This window comes from Leucopleurus acutus (genome assembly GCF_964270905.1).
Source record: "Leucopleurus acutus genome assembly, chromosome: 15".
In the NCBI taxonomy this organism is placed as follows: domain Eukaryota; kingdom Metazoa; phylum Chordata; class Mammalia; order Artiodactyla; family Delphinidae; genus Leucopleurus; species Leucopleurus acutus.
This window is the reverse complement of record NC_139157.1, coordinates 45,642,654-45,665,593: the sequence shown is the minus strand read 5'-3', so window position 1 is coordinate 45,665,593 and position 22,940 is coordinate 45,642,654. Positions and strand designations below refer to the sequence as shown.

At 38.2% G+C, this 22,940-nt stretch overlaps 1 protein-coding gene across 1 annotated transcript in view; it reads right to left on the bottom strand.

Moving 5' to 3' along the window:
- Window positions 1-19,229, bottom strand: part of HDAC2 (histone deacetylase 2) — a 31,298-nt gene extending 12,069 nt beyond the window's left edge. Inside the window, exons 1-6 of the mRNA XM_082855859.1 lie at window positions 18,946-19,229; window positions 8,389-8,501; window positions 7,148-7,265; window positions 5,159-5,233; window positions 4,546-4,684; window positions 2,404-2,545 (exon numbers count right to left, since the gene is read on the bottom strand). Of these exons, the coding sequence (XP_082711985.1) occupies window positions 2,404-2,545; window positions 4,546-4,684; window positions 5,159-5,233; window positions 7,148-7,265; window positions 8,389-8,501; window positions 18,946-18,997 (639 nt within the window). The 5' untranslated portion in view covers window positions 18,998-19,229. The remainder of the gene's footprint in view (window positions 1-2,403; window positions 2,546-4,545; window positions 4,685-5,158; window positions 5,234-7,147; window positions 7,266-8,388; window positions 8,502-18,945) is intronic.
- Window positions 19,230-22,940: the final 3,711 nt, after the last annotated feature.

Below are 22,940 nucleotides of genomic sequence, written 5' to 3'. Positions count from 1 at the left end.
CCCCGACCCTCTCATTCTTCAAGGGTCAACTGTATAATGTCTCAATATATATGAATCTTTAGAATTACTAATACAAATACATGTTCTTCCCTTATCTCTCATGGAACGATCTCAGCTTGAATCCATTTTTTAAAAAAGCATAGCTTACCCTTCAATATTAGAGTTATTATGATCCAACTTTCAATGAAAAAGCATGAAATTACACACTCACTCCTACAATTTTTCTTAAAGAATCTAAATTTTTATATAACTAAATACAAACTATACACATGTGGACAAACTTAAAGAACAGTAAACCCCTAGACTTCTGCACTAAAAACACAGATGGAATTCATGTTGACACTAAGATTTCACAATACAGAAAGTTGGTCAGCACTTCTCACTCTAGCTAAAGGCTGGTAACTCAGAACTGGCCTTTGTTGGACCAAGTTTTATACCTTCCATTTCTTACTCCACAACTACTACTTTATCACACCTTTGGTTTTTTTCTTCCACCTAGACTACTGATCTAATAAATGCAAGCATAGTTCTAACAACAATCTAAGCTTAGAGTAGCCTTCTTTTCTGATTTAGAATGAATTGTCAGGTAGAAAAGGTAATGTTTATTAAGTTATGCTTGAGTTTCACGAAAGTCCAAATACAACTACACATATAATGAAGCAGTTAATTTTAGTTTCCTAAATTTGGGGGACACCTTTATAATATGCAAAAGGAAAAAATTTTGACATTTTATACAGGGAGTATAAAATCCTAAGAAAAGAGATATTGAAAGTCATTCTCAATCTTTTTAAAACACATATTCTCCAATATTTTCTAACAACTTCAAGTACACTGTCAGAAATTAAAACAGAGGCTTCCATTTGCTATTTCTGAGATTATTAGAATTGTATTGCAAAGACACTATCTTTCTTTAAGCTTAAAGCTGGAAAGCTTTTGCTTCATTTCTACCAGAGTGCAATGGTTATACACAAACAAATTCTACTGGTTTATAACAGTGGTTCTCAAACTTTAGTGTGCAGAAAAGAATCATCCAGAGTACCTAAAGTCTGAGAATATGTGCTTCTAAGTTCTCAGGTGATAGTGATTCTGCTAGTTTAAGGATCAATCTTTGGCAACCACTGGTCTGTAAGATAAGACCAAGTGGGGAAAGTCACTGAATGAGCTAACATGGCAAGAAAGAACTGCAAATATAAATTATTTTAAAAGCCACATAATTTAAACTGAAATAAATGAAACAAATGACCTCTTACCCACTTATAAAGTAAGGTTTCACCATCTGAATTCTTACTGAAAGAGCACAACCTTGTGATCAAATAATTAAGTCATACATTTGAAGACTACTTTAAGGTCACTCTAAACTTTTGGTTGTTAAACTATAAAGACATACCACAGATCTGAAAAACAACCTTAACAAAACAGCTTAGAACCAATGTTGAATGCCATGCCAAAAGAAATCTCCCATATAATACAGCTAAACTAAAAACAGCTGTTTAAATTTCAGAATAAACTTCAACATGTTTGTAGTTTGGTTCAAAAAACCAAACCTCTAGTATAGCAAAAACAAAAACAAAAAAAACCCACAAACCAACTTCAAGAGCACCAAATGAAAGAAGATAACAGAAATATAGAAATAAATGCACTTAATGTAATAGGCAGGCAGGATAAGCTATGATATTCTTTCTCTCCCCAAGGCGGGGGAGGGGGGCGGTGGTGGGGGTGGTGGGGGGAGAATATACAAACATTACAAATTTCAGAAGCCTAAAGAAAAAAAGGGATTAAAATTAGACCAATTAAATAAAGACCAATCATAAAAGGAGGGCAGTACAAGAACCTTAAAAAGACTCAATTATTTTATTCCACCAATCTTGATATTCAAGAGCAATACAGGCTACCATCAAGTAGGTTTTGAAGATTCAAACTGAACATCAAGAAAACTGCTTCGGGCTTCCCTGGTGGCGCAGTGGTTGAGTCCGCCTGCCGATGCAGGGGACACGGGTTCGTGCCCCGGTCCGGGAAGATCCCACATGTCGCGGAGCGGCTGGGCCCGTGAGCCATGGCTGCTGAGCCTGCGCTCTGCGACGGGAGAGGCCACAGCAGTGAGAGGCCCACGTACCGCAAAAAAAAAAAAAAAAAAAAAAAGAAAACTGCTTCATGCTTTGTGGATGTTCAAAAATATTTATTCAACCAAAGAAAAAAGCTCAGCAAAAGAAAGCCCTTTAAGTTCTCATTGAATGTTTGCTTGTAGTCAGCAAAAGTGAATTCCAACAAATGTTATAGCATATAAAATGACTAATCCTTCATACAAGATTCAAATTAATGACTCAGAAAAACATTAGTTCAGGTGTAAGATTACTAACCTCCTAGGTTAATCTCATAATATTTATTCAGACAATTCAGTCTTACCCTCAAGTCTCCTGTTCCAGGAAAGTATTCGCCATATTTATGGAATGATACAGTCATTACACGATCTGTTGTATAAAAAGCTTCTTCAACACCATCACCATGATGGATATCAATATCAATATATAAGACTCTCTGATGATACCTGAAAACAAAACCTTAAGTAAGTTTCCAAAAAGGTTTTAAGACGGGAAAAACCACCATGGATTCAGGAAACCTATTTTTGAGCTCCTGCATTCCAGAATGTTTAATCCCCTTTCTTTTCTTTACTTCCAGCCTAAGACACCATTCAAAGAGACCATCCTGAAGTTACAGTTTGAGCCTCAGACCTTTAAATCTTCCCTTTACACCCAATCTAGGTGAGAAAATGTACTTACTCTGTGAAATCTGCCCTATTCTGCCTTGAAAACATAGTATATGTTTCTGTACATTAATAACTGAAGATTATACCTTACTTAAGATTGTTACTTTAAAACATCTCTCTAGCATATCTTTAGTATTATAAAATAGGGTTTGCCAATCTATGGTCCATAGGCCAAATTTGGACAATGGCCTCTTTTTGTATAGCCTTTGAGATAAGCATAATTTTTAACATTTTTAAATGGCCGAAAAATACAATCAAAATAATAATTTTGTGATATGTGACAATTAAATGAAATTCAAATTTCAATGTCCATAAGTAAAGTGTTACTGAAACATGGCCATGCTCGCTTGTTCACGTATTGTCTACGGCTTCTTTTTTATTTCAACCGAATGCTTGTGACAGAAACCACAAGTGGTATTCTCATCACTTCACAGTGCTGCTTGGAGAACTACAAATCGCAGTAAAATTCGAATGCATTTTAAGAGCCACATGTATCACCATACTGGACATCTTATGACCAGTGCATACCCATGTCAAAACAAGAAAAAAGGAAAGTGAATTTCATATATCATCCTTTCAAGGCACAATGAAGTGAGGATTATTATGGAATTAAATGGCAGAGCACTGTGTTTATTTTACAATAATACCACAGCCATGTTAAAAGAATACAATACAGGCTGACATTACCGACTAAGCACTCAAGAATATCCTCAACTCGCAGGAAAGCAACATTCAGAAACTTGGAAAATAAAAACCAGAATGTCTCATCATAGACTTTCTTAAAAAAAGAAAAAAAAAGTGTGAACAAAGTTAAATGTCTGAGTGGCTCATAAGCTGTTTCCAATAGTCAATTAATTAAATCAAGTTTGCACTAGTTGAAGAAGTATGTCCAGAGAAACTACATTAAACCTGTTAAGACTGTTAGCATGCAGGTAAGAACTGCTGCTCAGAGATGAAGACACAGCAACCAACATCAACAGTGAATTAAAAAACAAGGCAAATGATTTCAAGGGGTTTTGCTTGGCTCTCAATTAGTCAATTGACAGAGATCAGTTGTTTATTGAAGGAGTCAATACCTAATTTTAAGTAACTGAAAAATTAGCCTTTATAAATAGTATGCATGGAATAACTTCAGGCAAGAACATTTTCAAAGTTAAGAAAAGACCAATTTGTTACAATCTGAAGTAGAATCTGCTAAGATGTGTTATAACTAATGAGGGTAAAAAATCTAACTTTGTAAATCTCCAAAATCACAAATACCGCTATAGATATTGCTCTCAAACTGCAGTCAAGAATAACTTTAACTCCTGTAGCAACTTAGATGATTATATCCATTAGCACAAAACCCCATTCTATGTGGAAGCTAGGCAGTTAGCTGGTCTCATTCAATAGGTAAACAAATTTCCTTTAACATAGGTTTCAAATTTTTGCCTTCAAAAGTTAAAACTTACAAAATGTTAGAACATAAACTTCTCAGGTCATGTCATTTTTCATTAATTAAAACTATACCTCCAATCTAAATTGTCAAACTACTTCTAATGTTTTTTAGAAAGGTACTTAATGGAGCCTCAAACATTGATATGTACTTCTCATTCTTAATAATCCAAGGACTGGGCAAATTTCCTGTATTTTTACAATGGTTTGGAATGAATCCACAGATGATGATTCACCATTAACTATTTTCAACCCACTGTTCACTTTTATTTTTTTAAGCCATAGATTTTTATTGTTTTAAATAAAACACTTTTTCATAGGAAAAACATCAACACAAATTAACTTACTTTAGTAATTCAAGGATGGCAAGCACAATATCATTAACATAACAGAATCCTGATGCTTCTGATTTCTTAGCATGATGTAATCCTCCAGCCCAGTTAACAGCCATATCAGTTTGTTGTCGGTTTAACTTCACAGCCCCAGCTAACAAACAAGACAGGGGAGACTTTTAAATGTTTAAGATAAAAAATTAGTATAACTAGACAAAAGCCCTAGTGGAAAGAGTATGCCATGCATAAGCAAATAAGCAAGAGTATAAAACCATAAAAGGATCATTATCAAGGGCACTAACAGTTTCTCCTTAGATAACTATTTTCCTATAGTTGTGATCCGATTAAATAAGAGCACATAGATGGAAAGGAGTAGTGACAATGGTAGCTAGACGTCTCTAAGTGAAAATGCAACTGAAGTAAAAAACTGAAAATTAAAAAAAAAAAGTTTGAGACATTAAGATCCCAAAACATGGAGGGGGGCTCAGCTAAAGAAAACTGTACTCTGCTAAACACACTTTTTGTTATTAAAATCCGCCACTATTAAAACTTGTTCTAAGCAAATAACCCAAAAGATACATACCAAGTTTAAATCAACTTTCAAATTTGACCAAATCAGGACACTTACCAACTGAACCACCAGTTGAAAGCTGACAAAACTCAAAGAGCCCATCAAACACTGGACAGTCCTCTCCGACATTAACTGTGGAAGATGGATTTCATTAATTTCAACTCATTCTGTGAATTAATGAAAGCCTTTTCTTACAAAAACTGTTTCCTACAAATAACGTTTGTTTGATGCAATCATAAAACATACACAGCACAGCAGTAATCTAAAGTTTGCAATTTTATCCAAGGCAGTTAAAGTGTTATATGTGAAATACCACCACCAATTCTTAACATGATTATTTGTGGAATATGTCTGCTTTATTAACAAGAAATCAATAGCTATCAAAATATAAAAGGTATTTGGTGTTATTTAATTAAAACATGGGCTTAAATTTTCCAGGCATTTCTCCTTAAATATACGACAGTAAATTAATCAAAATTCTAAAAACTTTAAATAAGTAACTTCAGTTGCTTTATGATTTACATTCTTTAAAACTCCTTAAGTACACAGAACATCCAAAACTTTGAAATGTATTTTAGTGATTACCAAAAAGATGTAACAGTTGGTTCCCTACGTCCATGGTTAGCATTGATCTTGAAAGATGGTAAGAATTAACTAAGCTCATGACAGCCAAGATACAGAAGAAATATTTAAGGCACAAGGAGACAACACATGCAGATATACCACACATCACGACATATTTAGTTCCTTAGTACTGAATGAAAGAGGAACTAAATATGTCGTGATGCATATAACCCATTCTCAGTTTCTCCTCATCCCTTAATTTATATCCTCTTCAAAAAAAGGGTCATTATTTTATGTAGCTTTGCACATCCTTAATTCATTGACACTATAATGAATAAATTTTAGCTTCCTGCTATTCAGATATGATCACAATCTTAATACAATTCAGTATTATGTAAATTTTAAACCAATCCTGTTAATTCATTTACCTTAGGGCTACCCATGACTTAATCTAAGCCTGAATCCCCACTGAAAAAACAGGGACAAATAATATCTATTTATATTACAGCATTTTATTGAATCAAATGAGATAATCTATGATAGAAATGTACATGAAGTTCTATGAATTTATGAGATGTCTAGCAACTACACTTAATTTAGTATTATTGAAACTGTTCTTTTTTTTAAAAAATCATTACTGAAGTCCATCAATAGAAACATCAATGAGAATGAATTCCAGTATCAAGCTTTAAAAGACACTGTTCCAGTCATTTTAGAATGACATTTTGCATTCCATCTTCAAGCCAACCAATCTCTAATAATAAAATACCTTTTATCTACAAAAGAGAACACTATGTAGAAGAGAATCAAAAGCTCCACTAATACAACAAAGGGAAGTACAAATTATATGTACAATTGTCCCTTGGTATCCACAAGGGAGTGGTTCCAAGACCCTGAGGATACCAAAATCTGGGGATGCTCAAATACCTTATATAGTATTTGCATACAACCCATGGAACATTCTCCCATGTATTTACATCAGCTCTAGATTACTTACAATACCTGATACAATGTAAGCATGTAGTTGTAAATTCAATGTAAACAGTTGCCTACAGGAGGCAAATTCAGTTTTGTTTTTTGGAACTTTCTGGAATAGTCCAGATTAACTAAAGCACCCAAACAGAAGACAAGAGGCATACACACCAAGCTAAGGCCAAAGTACAATCTTTTTTTTTTTAATGCAGGGGAGTGAGGTCTCCCCACCAATATCCATTATCCCAAAGTTAACAAGGAACCAAAACAAAACGCAAAGAAGATCCAGATAGCCCTTTGGCAGTTTGGCAGACCAATAAGCTTCAAGTAGGTTTTTTGTTTTTTTTTTAAAGTAGCTTACATGTTACATGGACTTTTTAAATCAGTAAATAATTAAAACAATATTTTAGATCAGGAAAATACCTAGATTTGGATAACTAATTACAAGCTTCTAAAAGTACTCATTTATATTTATCATTACTAATATATACTTTTAACATAGAAACATACATCTCTGCATCTGCTTACTATACTCGGACATGTTATCTGGTCTTATTGAACGTAGAAATTTGATGTACTCATCGCTGTGGTATTTTGTCATTTCTTCAGCAGTGGCTTTATGGGGCCTCTGTGAAGAAAAATAAATGTCAGAATTGTGGAATTACAACTGGTAACATCAGGGTTACCAAACACAAAGTATACAATTTCCCCTAACAATACTCTCAAAAGAACTAGGTCTGCCAGAACAAAATAGATAAATTCCAAAGCAAATCCAAATTTATACATGTGTGTTTTAGAAAATAGAAATCAAATCCAAAGATAATTCACATTCCTTTAAAAAGGATTAGGCAGGCCTAACACCAACTATGAATTAATCACTCCTTTTATTTTAGTGGAAATAGGTCAACCCTTCTAAAGACTAATCCACGTTCATAAACTCTACTTTCTCTTATTTTCTATCACAAACCTCCTGCTCTATATCCAGTAATTTCATCAATGACCAAAAAGCTTCAGGAAGGATAAGTGAGACTCATTCAGGTAGAATGAGATTCATTCTCTATTAGTTCATGATCTCTCTTCCTTTTCCCCTGACTATCCAAATCATCCTTGTTCCTAGGATCGTTTCATTTATGACACACTTCTGCCACAAGGCTTCCTAACTGAAAGTCTTATCCAACTCCTCTTCTCCAAATGTCTATAATCTGAAACAAAGAAGCTCACATATATTACCCAACATTGTTAACTGCTTCAAGTTTTTCTCTTCTCCCCAAGTGGATAAGAATTGTTGCATCTTATATCTGTTTATCTATACTCCCACATCTTCTACAAAATAGACACTTTGCGTGCTCACTAATACAGTGTTCCTATACGCCAACAAATATTGGTAGGATTAATTTTCTGCATAATTCTTTTTTAACAGTCCCAGGTCAACTCTTCAGCAGCAGACAGGTCAATAATTATCATAACAAAAATATTTAGTATGCTAAATTGAGTTGGTCTCCAGTTATGTGAAAACCTGGGGAAGGGAAACTGTTTTTTAAAATGGTTGAAGGAATAGGGGAAAAAAAAGAGGCCACAGCTCCCACACTCTCAAGTTTTCTCTGAAGAATAAAACAAAAAGAGGAGTTTCTGTTTTCTTCCACACCTTTTCATCTGCTAAATGCCCTCCAACTTTGAAAACAAAGTTTCAAAGTAGTGGTTTAAACAAACAAACAAACAAACAGTGAATATTTACCGAAAGGTATACTCACATATATTTCCATTTTTCTATACAAGCCATAATTTAGCAGCAAGTTATGGGTCATGCGGATCCTATGAGGTTTCATGGGATGACCCTGTCCGTAATAATAATTTCCAATATCACCTAAAAGAGGAAAGAGACAAAATGAACAATACAGACAAGAGAATCTTCATGAACTATTAAAATTTATGTGTCCACCATTAGACGACATTTATCACCTAAATAAGCTTTATTTGAAATCTTAAATAATAATTTTAGATTTTTCAACTTTCAAACTGTATTAGAAAACCAAGATCCTATGCACACTTTTACATACTGATGACTCCATCAATACATTATGTTTGTTCAAAGATTAAGGAAAGCAAGCTTTTCTGATTTTTAGTTTACTGAACTTTCTTATTTAGGATTAGCCCAAATAAAATACTCTTTACTCACTTACAAGAGTTTTTGTTCCTTAGAGTGATACCTGCTTTTAGTATTTACTGGCAAATTTAGATGCTTAAGGTACATTCTCTGAGTTTCACCAGTATGACTTAAAAATTTTATAGCAAATATTGCTTCTTGGATGATTCTCTGGTGTGCCAAAAATCCTTTATAGTTGGTATTATCGCGGCTACAATGTTTTATATATCCATATCACAGTCAATAAAAATTTTGGTAACTGAAATTTGGATCCTAAATAAAGTTTTGCAATGATGACATATTTATTACATTTTTCAAGGTAATAAGGATATTTTTTCTCATTCTTCACGATTAAAAAGTTATAATTCCTAACCTATCTTTTTATGATATATATTACATCCCAAGGCCTTAAAACTGACACATAAGATTTATTTTAAATAAAATAACACCAGGGCTACCCTGGTGGCGCAGTGGTTGAGAGTCTGCCTGCTGATGCAGGCAGGTTCGTGCCCCAGTCCGGGAAGATCCCACATGCCGCAGAGCAGCTGGGCCCGTGAGCCATGGCTGCTAAGCCTGTGCGTCCGGAGCCTGTGCTCCGCAACGGGAGAGGCCCGCGTACCGCAAAAAAATAAAAAAATAAACAAAATAAAAACACCAAAATCCCAGATTTTTGTCTACCAAATTTCAACAAAATTAATACTTTAAGGTAAAGATCCAGTGTTTCTATAATAAAAAGTGTTAAGGATGCCACTTAAATATATACCATTTTTCTAATGTAATGGGCAATTTTTACAACAGCCTTTATTAGAAATTACCTTCAGTACTAATTCTAGTTTTTAAATAATCAATTCTAAAATTTTGTTAGGATAGCCAAGCTGATTTTAGTGGCTTGAAGTTAATCATTTAAACATGGGTTCATATAATAAAAACTAGGGATAAAAAATGCCATTTACTCCCCTTCTAGATCAAAAAAATCTTTCAAAATCCTGCCTAAATACACAACTTTTTTTGTTTGTTTAATGAAAACTAAGAATTCAAAACCTTTTGCTTCTCTCTTCCATATTTTTGATAACAGTCCAGGATGAACATTCACTTTTATAACATAGCCGTTTCTAATACTACTACTAATTGATTTTGTTGGTACCGCACCTCTAATTTACTTAACTCTTCATTTTCAACACAAGCTCTCTTCTGAAAACAATTCATATATACACATGGTCATTTAAAAGGAAAGTAACCTTTCTTAATCTGTACCAACAGTAAAGCTAAGACAATACAGACAAGTAGCAAAGCAGAGCTATGGGGACACTCCTCTGCATTTATCACAATTCAGTCTATGAACGCAGGAAACAAACTACCTCCCAAGCTATAAAGCTCCGCTCTACATCGTGGTAGTACACATAAAGTTCCTTGAAAGCAGCCTGGTCTCAATGAATTCTTAGATGTAGAAAGCCCACTAGAGACACGAAGCATCACTGAGCTAAGGTTAACGCAAGGAAGGTATTTCTAAGTTGTCATCACTACCAAAAGAGATAACGAGAGTAAGAATAAAGAAACTAATCTTCACATAACTTGCATCTGCCCCTGTGTAAGAATTATCAAGATGAAATGTCTCTAATATCTACCGTATCTTAAGATCAAATACTCTAGTTATGTACATACTGAGAATCCAGTGAAAAGTAATCACTAATCTAATAATGGGAAAGACCACAATAATCTATAGAAGGGAAAGTACAGTTGCAATTTCTCAGCAAGAGTGCTTGATAAAAAAAGATGTTAGCAATAATTTACATTTATTGACAGTTTACTAGAAGGCACTATTCTAAGCACTTCATGTGTATTATCTGTTAATCTTCTCAACAACCCTATAATGTAGGTATTATTACTACTTTCCTATTTTATAATAGTGAAGATGGATGAGATGCAGACAGGTCAGGTGATATTGTCAAAGTCACAACAGCTAGCAATAGAGGAGCTAGATTCAAACTCAGGCAAGGCAACTCTGCCAATCTTCTTAAGTAGTAGCTACTGGGAAAGCAACGACACTTATAGAACCTAGAAAGAAATGGTAGGGGGAAGCCTGACAAGAAAAGGACATAATACAGAATACAAACATTTTAATAAAGACTTAAGATCTTTGTTGGGCTTCCCTGGTGGCACAGTGGTTAAGAATCCGCCTGCCAATGCAGGGCACACGGGTTCGATCCCTGGTCCGGGAAGATCCCACATGCCACGCAACAACCAAGCCCATGCGCCACAACTACTAAGCCTGCATGTCCCAACTACCAAGCCTGCGTGCCACAACTACTGAAGCCTGTGCACCTAGAGCCTATGCTCTTTAACAAGAGAAGCCACCGCAATGAGAAGCCCGCGTGCACACTGCAAGGAAGAGTAGCCCCCCGTCTCTGCAACTAGAGAAAGCCCGTGTGCAGCAACAAAGACCCAATGCAGACAAAAATTAATTTTTTTTTTAAAAAAGAATATGCACACTACTTAAATGACACATGTCCACAAGGGCAGCCAAGCTACAGATAACTGCTATTTGGCTTATGAAGAATTCTTCCAAAATGTAAGGGGGGTCTAAAAGAACCATCCCCAACTTTTTTCCTGCTTAATCCCCTATCACAAAATTCTCTACGTGGCTGCTCTGCAGCCATCTACTTTTTCATAAAGATAAAATATGGCTTTTCTTAGTTTTAAAAACCTATGGATTTCATTCATCTGATTTAAATAGTCAGTAATGTAATTTGGGCATTTAAAATGTTACCCAAAATAGTTTAAAATGCTTTACCAATGAAATAAGCATCCAGGAAAATTAGCTCTAAGTGGCTCCTTGAATACAACAAACTTTGTCAATGTGAAGTAATTACCAAAAAGATTTAGTTATCTGCAAAATTTTCAAAGCTGCTCCCTCTTCAAGAAGCTATCAGAAGAGAAGTGGCTACTAAGGTCTACAATCTCTTTTATCTAAAGTCCTCTAAAGTCCTTGAGACTAGATACATTTCAGACTTTTTCAGATTTTATAAATGTAAAATGATAAATCTGCCAGATATTATGTGATAACCTGGAGACTGGGCAGCCTTCTGTAATCAAACATTAATATTTCTGCAGCAAAAATGTATGAATATTCAGAATAAGAGGAATAAAGATGATAAACATTAATTCAGGTTAAGCTTTTGATTCCAAATGAGTTACAAAAATTTCTTTTCACCTTTCAGATAATTTTGGACTTCAGGACTATGAAATATAAAATATACCCCTGAAGAAAAGCTGACTAAAAAATGATTCAGGAAAAAACAGAGAGCTACTGTATTATTTTTGTCTTCCAGACTAGTTAGTCCACTAGCGGCTTTAACACACTGGCCACTTCTTGAAACATTCACTCTTGGCTTCCACAATACCACGTTCCTGGACTTTACTATCACTCCACAGCCACTCCTCCACCAACCTTGAAATATCAGGGGTTTCTCAAGTTCACTCATTCACTGAACAGACCAAGAACCTACTGTGTGCCAGGCAGGTGCTTGGGTATGTCAGTGAATCAAGAGTGCTGCCCTAAATCCTCTTCTCTCAGGAATAAGCCACCTAACTGCTCAATTCAGAAATTTAGGAGCCATCCTTTATTCAGTCATCACAAAGCCCCAACTCCATTTCCAATCCATCAACAAGTTCTATAGGTTTTACTCCCAAAACCTCTCTTAAATATGTCCATGTCTATCAGTTGCAATTATTGTCTTGTATGTGGACCAATATATACTCAATTCTTGCTTTCAGTGTTCACATTCTATTACGCTTTACCATTCTTTCTCCACTTTCCAGAGTTCTCTCTACTTAAGAAACCTTCAATGGCTTTCTGCTTCCTGAATATTCAAGTCCAAATCTCTTACCACAAAGTGTTGTGTGGTCTGGCCCTTTACTACTTGGCCTGGCACCCTACAGTTCCCCCATGTCTTCCTCTTGGCTTCCTTTCTGTTAAGTGTACTAGGTTCTTTCTAACTACCCAGGCTTTGAAGTTTGCAATGTCTTATGTAGGAAAACTCTTTTAAGGAGGCTGGCCCATTCTGTGCCTTCAGGCCCTCCCTTGTCCGATTTACCCTACAAAGGTCCCCTCTCTTACTATCTAACAGTCTTATTTTTTTTTCTCCTTAAAGACATTTTTAAAAAATTTTTTAGATTTTTATTTTACATTGGAGTATAGTTGATTCACAACGCTGTGTTAGTTTCAAATGTACAGCAAAGTGATTCAGTTATACATATATCTATTCTTTTCTCACATAGGTTATTACATAGTACTGAGCAGAGTTCCCTGGGCTATACAGTATTATACAGATTAACTATTTTATATATAGTAGTGTGTATATGTTAATCCCAAATTCCTAATTTACCCCTCCCTCCCACCTTTCCCCTTTGGTAATAACCATAAATTTGTTTCCTAAGTCTGTGAGTCTTGTTTCTGTTTTGTAAGTTCATTTGCATCATTTTTTTAGGTTCCACATATAGTAAGTTCATTTGCATCATTTTTTTAGGTTCCACGTATAAGTGATATCATATGATATTTGCCTTTCTCTGTCTGACTTACTTTACTTCGTATGATAATCTCTAAGTCCATCCACGTGGCTGCAAATGGCATTATTTCATTCTTTGTTATGGTTGAGTAATAGTCCATTGTATGTATGCACCACACCTTTATCCATTCCTCTGTCGCTGGAAATCTAGGTTGCTTCCATGTCTTGGCTCTTGTAAACAGTGCTGCAATGAACATTGGGGTGCATGTATCCTTTTTTTTTTTTTAAATCAATTTATTTATTTAATTTTGGCTGCATTGGGTCTTTGTTGCTGCACACGGGCTTTCTCTAGTTGCGGTGAGCGGGAGCTACTCTTTGTTGTGGTGCGCGGGCTTCTCAATGAGGTGGCTTCTCTTGTTGCGGAGCATGGACTCTAGGCGTGCGGGCTTCAGTAGTTGTGGCGCACAGGCTTAGTTGCTCCGCGGCACGTGGGATCTTTCCAGACCAGGGCTCGAACCTGTGACCCCTGCATTGGCAGGCAGATTCTTAACCACTGTGCCATCAGGGAAGTTCTGGGGTGCATGTATCTTTTTGAATTAGAGTTATCTCCAGATATATGACCAGGAGTGGGATTGCTGGATCATATGGTAGCTCTATTTTCAGTTTTTTAAGGAACCTCCACACTGTTCTCCATAGAGGCTGTACCAATTTACACCTCCGCCAACAGCACAGGAGGGTTCCCTTTTTCCCACACCCTTTCCAGCATTTACTTCTAATATGGTCTTATATTTTCTTCTTAGGACTTCAATCTTTTCTCTACCTGGCACAAAGTAGGGACTTTAAGCCCATTTGATATTTCTGAACCCAAAGCTGACTTCACCCTTACACTTGAACTTTTAAATCTTATCTCATCCATGTTTCAGTGCTGTTATTATTCCCTAAGAGATAACTACACTCCCTCCTCAATTCCAACTGTTTCCTTTAAGGATTTGTCAACACAAGCATTTAAAATTTTTGTTAATGGAAAGACATAATTACTAATACTTTTTTTTTTTTTTGGTAGCAGAGAAACCCTTTTTTTTTCTGTAGCAGTGGCAATAGTTCCACTCTTGGGTCACCAAAGGAAAAAAGAAAAATGTTTTAGGTACCAGATGTTGATCTCGCCTTGGACATTAAAACTAGACAATGTAGAAAAGGATTAAGTGGTGGACTGAGTCAAACAGAGATACGAATCTATTTTCATGGGGAAAATAAATAAAACGCCACTTATCCTACCTGTCTGTAACTAGAGTGGGTGTAAGAATTAGAGAGAATATTATATGAAAGTGCTCCAGCTATAAAAATATAAGGTGTTAATCATTATTCATCAATAATGTAAAAAATGTTTGTTTGTTTATTTATTTATATTTAGGCTGGTGAAAGTATAGACATCAGCAAAACAGATTCTGTCCTCATGAAGTTTATATTCTAGTGGGAAGAGAGACAAAAATTAGGTGGTATAATTGATAGGGAGAAAAGCAGTAACAGGGATTAAGGTAATAGGGAAAAGCTTCTCTGAAAAGGTGAAATCTGAAGGAAGTAAATGGTAAAAAAATATCTGGGGGAAGAGAACCCAAGTATATGAAAATCTCAGTCTTATGTTCTACTATGTTTAAATTAATGATGTGCAATTAAAACCATTGGTATTTGTGAACTGCTGCTATAATTCATTCAGCACCCTGATTTGCCTCCAAAGAAAAGGTTACCTATTTTATGGATAATAACGATTTATACTATAGCTAAGAACCCATGCAATTACGTTAAGGACTACCTAGCAAAAGGCTTTGGCATCACTGTTATAAGTAAACATTTAAGGAAATCTGTCAAGTTGGCTGCCAAGCAGAATTCTTATAATGTGCTACAGTAAACTAGGAGTATATTGGGAGACATGATCTTGGTAACTCTTTGTACAGTGTTGAGTGCTTTTCTCTGAACCACCTGTCTCCAAATAGTTTGATGTGTCCTATCAGAGAAGGGAAAAATATAACACAGAGCAATGCATGTAATCATATAAATTATGTATATATACAACCCTATCATATTGTATATACAGTAGAAGACACTAAATGTAATTGGCCTCAAGCTTAAAAGAAAGTACACTTAACATTTCTAGATAAAGTATTAATAATATATTTAATCAGAGCCTAAAAAAGCTTGGTTTGCTAACTACATTTAAGTACAGAATCACATCATTTTATTTTTTTCTCTTTCAGCCGCTCTGTGTGGTGTGTGTGATCTCAGTTCCCCGATCAGGGATAGAACCCGTGCCCCCTGCAGTGGAAGCTCAGAGCCCTAACCACCACATTGCCAAGGAATCCCCGGAAGTCGCATTATTTTAAAGCCAGAAGGGATCTAACTATATCGTTTACAGATTATTGACAATCTTGCAGTATATACTAGAAGATCAAGATTTAGATATACGTTTTCGGAAATGAGTCGTGAGTCAATAGCTGCAATAAGAGAAGTAAAAACTTCTCTTACTTGTCCTCAAAGGTTTAAGAATACTTTATCCATCAGTGCCTGAAGGTTCACTTGAAACCATCATTCCATGGGCTTCCCTGGTGGCGCAGTGGTTGAGAGTCCGCCTGCTGATGCAGGGGACATGGGTTCGTGCCCCGGTCCGGGAGGATCCCACATGCCGCGGAGCGGCTCGGGCCGTGAGCCATAGCCGCTGGGCCTGCGCGTCCAGAGCCTGTGCTCCGCAACGGGAGAGGCCGCAGCGGTGAGAGGCCCGCGTACCGCAAAAAAAAAAAAAAAAGAAGAAGAAACCATCATTCCAGTGATCTAAAGGGTATGATATTGAAGACTGTAATGTGTACGGAGAAAAGAACATATGTCTTTTAGAAGCCCCTTTCATTTGCTAGACATTCTGTCTGTGTCACCAAGAGTAGTCCTAATGGTCCCAGTAAGCCTAAAGGTAGGATTCCTATGGTTACAGAATTTGCTACTTCACTCCTTTCCTCTTTATCCTTCTTCCTTCTACTTCCTTTACTAACAAGTTAAAACCAGCTATTCTAGTCTAATAGATTAAGGCCCTATTATTATTGACACCACACACTCCAAATCCAATCCATGTTGTGTATCTTAGAGTTAGTTCCCTGTGCACAAGCTGCTTTACTTGCATCCTCTTTCCTCACAATTAAAAAAAGAAAAAACTACTATCGCTACCTCTATAAGCTGACAAAATAGGGTTTTTCCGGTGATGAAAATGCAAGCTTTGGAATTAACTATGCACAGCTTAAAATACTATCACATACAAAGAATTAGCATAATAATACTCCTTCAATTTAATAACCTCTGCAAAATATTTTACTAGCCCCACGCCCATGAAAAGAACTCAAAGCATATTCCAAATGTAAGCAACTACAAATTCCATTCTAAAAATTAGTCAAGGAAGAGCCACAGACAAAAGACAGATAACCTAACCAGAGATACCCAAACATTCAGTTATACACCTGCTGTTGGCCATCAGATAATGCCGTTGTATGGTCCACTGTAAAGTACTTAAGTCACAATCGAAGATTGCTCTTCCTATCAAGTCTGCATCCCACCTTTGGGACCAGTACTTGCTCCCATTTCCTCAACAAAGGCTCATCATAAACGGGCCCAGGAACAAATAGCTGATAAAACTGCAACTTAAGTGTACCTCCTGGTTCTACGGTTCAAGCCTGGTGACAAGAAGTTTCAAGCAGCTTACTTCATCAGAGTCTATCACTGTCAACAGCAACTAGCAGCTCCAGGAAGAGCCTTAGCACCAGTTACCCCAAACTTTTAAAACCTTTCTTCTCTACCCAAAGCCCTGACAACAACAATCTCTAAACCTTAGAGAAACAATGTTGTTTTAAAAATTAACTTACATATACTTTCCAATTTGGTCATGGAATGCAAGACCAGGCCAGTGACCCAAAATATGCGTGAATTCTTAAAGAATTAACTTTAAGAAACGTTAATAATTCACGTTAAAATTAAAATGTACTCCCATCTCCACCCCCCCATGATGGCATAATTTCAAATCAATTTGTATCACACATACATGCAGTTCTCTCAAAAAATATTTTAAAAACATGGCTGTGACTACTTAGCACTAGCTACCAAATATCAAACAATTTAGATTTCTTCTGTAAGATTTTAGATTTTTCCACAAATGACACAAGTGGTTATTTTATATAAAGAGGCATTAAAATGATTCATCCTTGCTAACTGGAGAGATATAATATGGCCATTTTAAAATTAAAGTCAGATTTATTCTGACCTAGTCCTGTAAGATCTTTCCACCGCTCTAAGATTTTACGATTTACAATACATTGAATGTAGTAAACAGCTTCCAAAATTTGTATCGCTTCTCACAAATCAGATGGACTTTCAGGTCTCTGAACCTAGCTTCTTTGTTAAATTTTAGAATTTCTTCTCTGGAGAGTAACCTACTAGGCACTATTTACCAAGTTAACGTCTTTGTGCAATCTGTAAAACAGTAACGGCTCCTTTCATTGTATTTTGACTGGCCCAAGAAACAGGATTCAAGAAGACTTACTGCTCAAATTGCAAATGAGAAGAACCCCTAAAATGAAATTATCTTACTTTTATAATTTACTGTTCCACGAGTTCAAGCTTTTCTGATTATTTAGCACTTTCTGCACTGCTCCTCAAAGTTTTCCTGCACCAGGACTCCCATCGCCTAGAAACAGCCTTCGCAAGCCAAATGCCAATGCTATCTGTCCCACACCTCCAAAGCACGGTATTTCCTGATCGAACAAAGCAACAAAGAAGTGGGTGGTAACCACCTCTCAGAGAGGCAAGCCAGGACCCATCGAGCCTGATCGACAACACAAGCAGCAACAGCTCTACGATGCCCTCCCTCCGTCTTATTTCCCGTGAAGCCTGACTACCTCAAACTCGAAAACCCTCATTTTTATTGAGGAAGTGAAGCCTTTTCATTTGAATGCTGAGAAAGTGGCGCTCAAAGCACCCGGCAAACAAAGGAGAGGGATGGAGCCCACGCAAAACAGGGGTGTGAGCGCGCCTCAAGGCGCACGTGAGCCCCCACCCTCAAGGGGTACTCTCCAGCACCCACCCGGGTCGAGGGGTCCGGGGAGAGGCCGGCAGCAGAGAAAGGAGAAGACGCTCGGGCCAGCCGGGGACAGAGGGGAGCGGAGGAGGGGAGAGGAGGAATGGGGTCTCGAGGGGCGGAGCTCTCGAGGCCGTGGGGCTTTGTGTGGAGTCTGGGCCGGGGTAGCTGTTTTGACCCGGGGGGGAAAATCGGGTGCAGGCGGCCGGAGCAGGGGACCCCAAACCTCCCTCCCACGGAGAGGCGGAGGGGAGAGACGCGAGGGAGGGCCGTCTGCTTCGCACCAGCACGAAGCCAGGGTAGGCCGGCGGCGGACGACACTGCGGGAAGGAGAGGGGCCGGACGGAAAACTGGGGCGTCCACTTAGCTCCCCGCGGAGGCTGCCAGACAGTGTCGGGTCGCGAATGGGTTAAGATGCGGCCAAACGTCGGTCCTTCCTCCTGACCCCTCAGCACCGGCGACCACTCGCGACGGCTGCCGCAGAGCCAGGTGCGGCTCCGGGCCCGGCGCCGCAGCCCTGCCCGCCCACCCACCCGCCGGCCGGCCTGCCTCTCACCATCGTAGTAGTAGCAGACTTTCTTCTTGCCGCCTCCCTGACTGTACGCCATGGGTTCCCCGGCCACCGCCGCCTCCGGCTCCTCCTCTGGCTGCTTCTGCTGCTGCTGCCGCCGCGGCTCGGCGGGGAGAGAAGAGGGCTGGGGCGAAGGTGGGGGGGGGGGTGGCAGTGCCGCGGGGAAAGGCAGGCCGGAGGGCCGGAGGGAAGAGAGGAGGGGAGTGCCGGGAGGGCTCGGTACCGCCCGGCCGAGTGGCCGAGAGCGCGGACCGGGGGGTGGCAGCGGCGCCAACTCGCGACACTGGGGAGGGGGAGGGGGCAGCCAAACCACCTCCGGAGGCCGAGGGGAGGTGGGGCGCGTCCACTGTGACTCCACGGGGGAGGAGGGGGCACGACTAGAGAAAGAGGCTTCTTCATTTCTGGGGAAGGAGGCCTTCCAATGATGAACAACTTGCGCAGGGCGGGTACAAATACAGTCGGAAAACTATTTTTAAAAAGAGTCAGGCTTTCGCTCCGTAAGTAAAGAGAGCATGGAGCCAGGTGAACGCTCCACCCCTTCGGATCTTCGCACAGTGGTTGCGCCTATCTTGAGCCTGCGCAGTCGGCGCCTCCCCAACCGTAGCCGGGGCCGCCTAGACCCCCTCCGCGATGTCCCACGCCGCTCCCCTCCCCCACTGAGGCTTAGCTCCCGCCCGGGCGGACCACGTGCTCCGAGCCGGGCGGGGAGAGACCACTCTCCCACCCATTCGACCGCATGGAACCCGCTGAGCTGCAGCCCACGACCCCTATACTGGGTCGTCGTGGATTTCATTTATTTTTTCATTTTCTGCTGATAATTGCTCGGAGGTTCTGACCTGTTAAGGGGACCTACTGCAGACATTAAGGAATACCTGGGTTCGAATGGGCATTTATGGAATGCATTTATGTGTTGGATAGGGTTCTGAGTGTTTGCATTAATGATGTATTTCATTGATACCTATTTGTAATAGATAACCTGTTAACTCAGTTAAGACTCCCAACAACGCTGGGATGTATTACTTCTAGTTCTTCTTTATAAATGGGGAAATTAAGGAACTTGATCCTCTCAAATGTTGATGGTCTGGAGTTTGATTTCAGTCTTTCTCCAAAATCCACACACCCTAGCTACTCCATTATGACTGCTTCTGATAGCTGGGCTCTGAAAGATTGGTGCAGAAGTTCAGAGAAAGGACTTTCAAAACTCTTGGAAGTTATAAATACCTTTGTCCCTGTGCTCAACAAGTCAACAAACATCGAGCACCTACCTACTCTAAGCCAGCCACCTTGCAGGTGACTGGGGGGAGGCAGAGGCTGACAGTCCACTACATAGAACTCTTATTCCCCTATACCATTTGCCACTTACAGTTTTCCCAAAATACACACTCTCCCTCACCCCCATTAAAAAAAAAAAAAAAAAAAAAGGCCTTATTGAAGCAGGAATTATTCAGAGCCACTACCAAAAATATCCTCTTTATTTTGCTATTTGACTTCAGAATCCCCAAGTAGTTCATACTTAAAGCAGCAATTTTCCTGGACCTCATCCCCAAGAAATTTAGAAAAAGTCCAGGGTAGCCTCCATCGCCATCTACCCAAGTCTGTATTTTTAGCAAGCACCCCAGGTAACTGATGCAGTTGGTACAGGAACCAGAGTGAGAAACTTTGACTCAGAGGTAAAAATTGCATGGTATTGACCTTAAAAGTTTTACTCTATCAAGTCCAAAATCAACTTGCTGCATTCTGAGAACAGAATAAGTTAATTTAGTAGAAACTAATGTTCTTCTCAGAGCCAGCATAGTGGAATCTGAAGTGAGACTTTGTTTTCTTCTGTAACACTTCCCTGACTACTTCTTCCCCACCCCGGAGTCTGTTTTTTCAGCCCCTCACTGCCTGGATGTGACTTGTACCCCTCTAGCTCCACAGTCACCATGTTGCAGTTGCCTGTAACTTCTCTGAACTTTTCATTAGAACAGAGCGTTATGAGAGGAGCGACTGTGTCTGTCTTGCATATAAGTATATGTGTACGCCTATGACTTGGGGCAAGTCACTCGATTGTCTGAATTGCCTTATCTGTAAGATGGGGCAGTATTACTTGGAGAGTAATTCCTCATGTGAATATAGAGTGCCTCAAATAAGAAAATTAATACAGAATAGTTTTTAAACAATAAAGAACTATGTGAATATAAGGGATTATTAGGATTATTGTTATAGTACTAGTAATAATTATTATTGTTGGCATCCACAGCACCTAGCCTTGAACATGTGAAAACAGCCCGGACATATATTTATATATTTTGACTGAGGAACTTGTTATATTAATTATTATTTAATAATTTTATTTATTTATTTTTAGTTTTTTAATTGAAATATAGTTGATTTACAATGTTATGTTAGCTTCTGGTGTACAGCAAAGTGATTCAGTTTTATATATATATGTATACTTTTTAAAGTATAAATGTGTACCTTTTTATATTCTTTTCCATTATGGCTATTACAGGATATTGAATATAGTTCCCTGTGCTATACAGTAGGACCTTGTTGTTTATTTTATATATAGTAGCTTGTATCTGATAATTCCAAACTCCTAAATTATCCTTCCCCCATCCCCTTTCCCCTTTAGTAACCATAAGTTTGTTTGTTATGTCTGTGAATCTGTTTCTGTTCTGTAAATAAGTCATTTGTATCATATTTTGGATTCCACATATAAGTGATATCATATGGTACTTGTCCTTCTCTTTTGATTTACTTCACTTGGTACGATAATCTCTAGGTCCATCCATGTTGCTGCAAATAGCATTATTTCACTCTTTCTTATGGCTGAGTAATATTCCGTTGTGTAATAAAAACAAAAAACTTAAAAAACTTTTTAAAGATGGCCATTCTGACCAGTGCGAGGTGATGCCTCATTGTAGTTTTGATTTGCATTTCTCTGATAGTTAACGATGTTGAGCATCTTTTCATGTGCCTATTGCCCATCTGTATGTCTTTAGAGAAATGTTTATTTAGGTCTTCTGCCCATTTTCTGACTGCGTTGTTTAGTTTTTTGTTCCATTTTTGGTTAGTTTTTAGTTTTTTGTTATTGAGTTGTATGAGCTGTTTGTATATTTTGGAAATTAAGCCCTTGTTGGTTGCATCGTTCACAAATATTTTCTCCCAGTCCATATGTTGTCTTTTCGTTTGGTTTGTTTCCTTTGCTCTGCAAAAGCATTTAAGTTTAATTAGATCCCATTTGTTTATTTTTGCTTTTATTTCTGTTGCCTTGGGAGACTAACCTAAGAAAACACTGCTACAATTTATGTCACAGAATGTTTGCCTGTGTTCTCTTCTAGGAGTTTTATAGTATCATATCTTATGTTTAAGGCTTTAAGCCATTTGAGTTTATTTTTGTATATGGTGTGAGGGAGTGTTCTAACTTCCTTGATTTATATGTGGCTGTCGAGCTTTCCCAACACCACTTGCTGAAGAGACTGTCTTTTCTCCATTTTATAGTCTTGCCTCCTTTGTCAAAGATTACTCAACTGTAGGTGTGTGAGTTTATTTGTGGGATCTCTGTTCTGTTCCATGGATGCATATGTCTGTTTTAGTGCCAATACCATGCTGTTTTGATTACTGTAGATTTGTAGTATTGTCTGAAGTCTGGGATGGTTATGCCTCCAGCTTTATATTCTTTGTCCTCAGGATTACTTCGGCAATTCTAGGGTTTTTTTTGTTTTTTTGATTCTATATAAATTTTAGTATTATTTGTTCTAGTTCTGTGAAAAATGTCATGGGTAATTTGATAGAGATTGCATTAAATCTGTAGATTGCTTTGCATAGTATGGCCATTTTAACAATATAAATTCTTCCAATTAATGGCGCTCCTATGGAAGACCTGGGCTAGGTCCTGTGTACCCCCCCACACCCCAATTGCAGCTCAGACCACATTCCACCCCTGCAGGCTGTCTCCACAAGGCCAACCCCAGTCCTCTCCCAGGCCTGTCTGC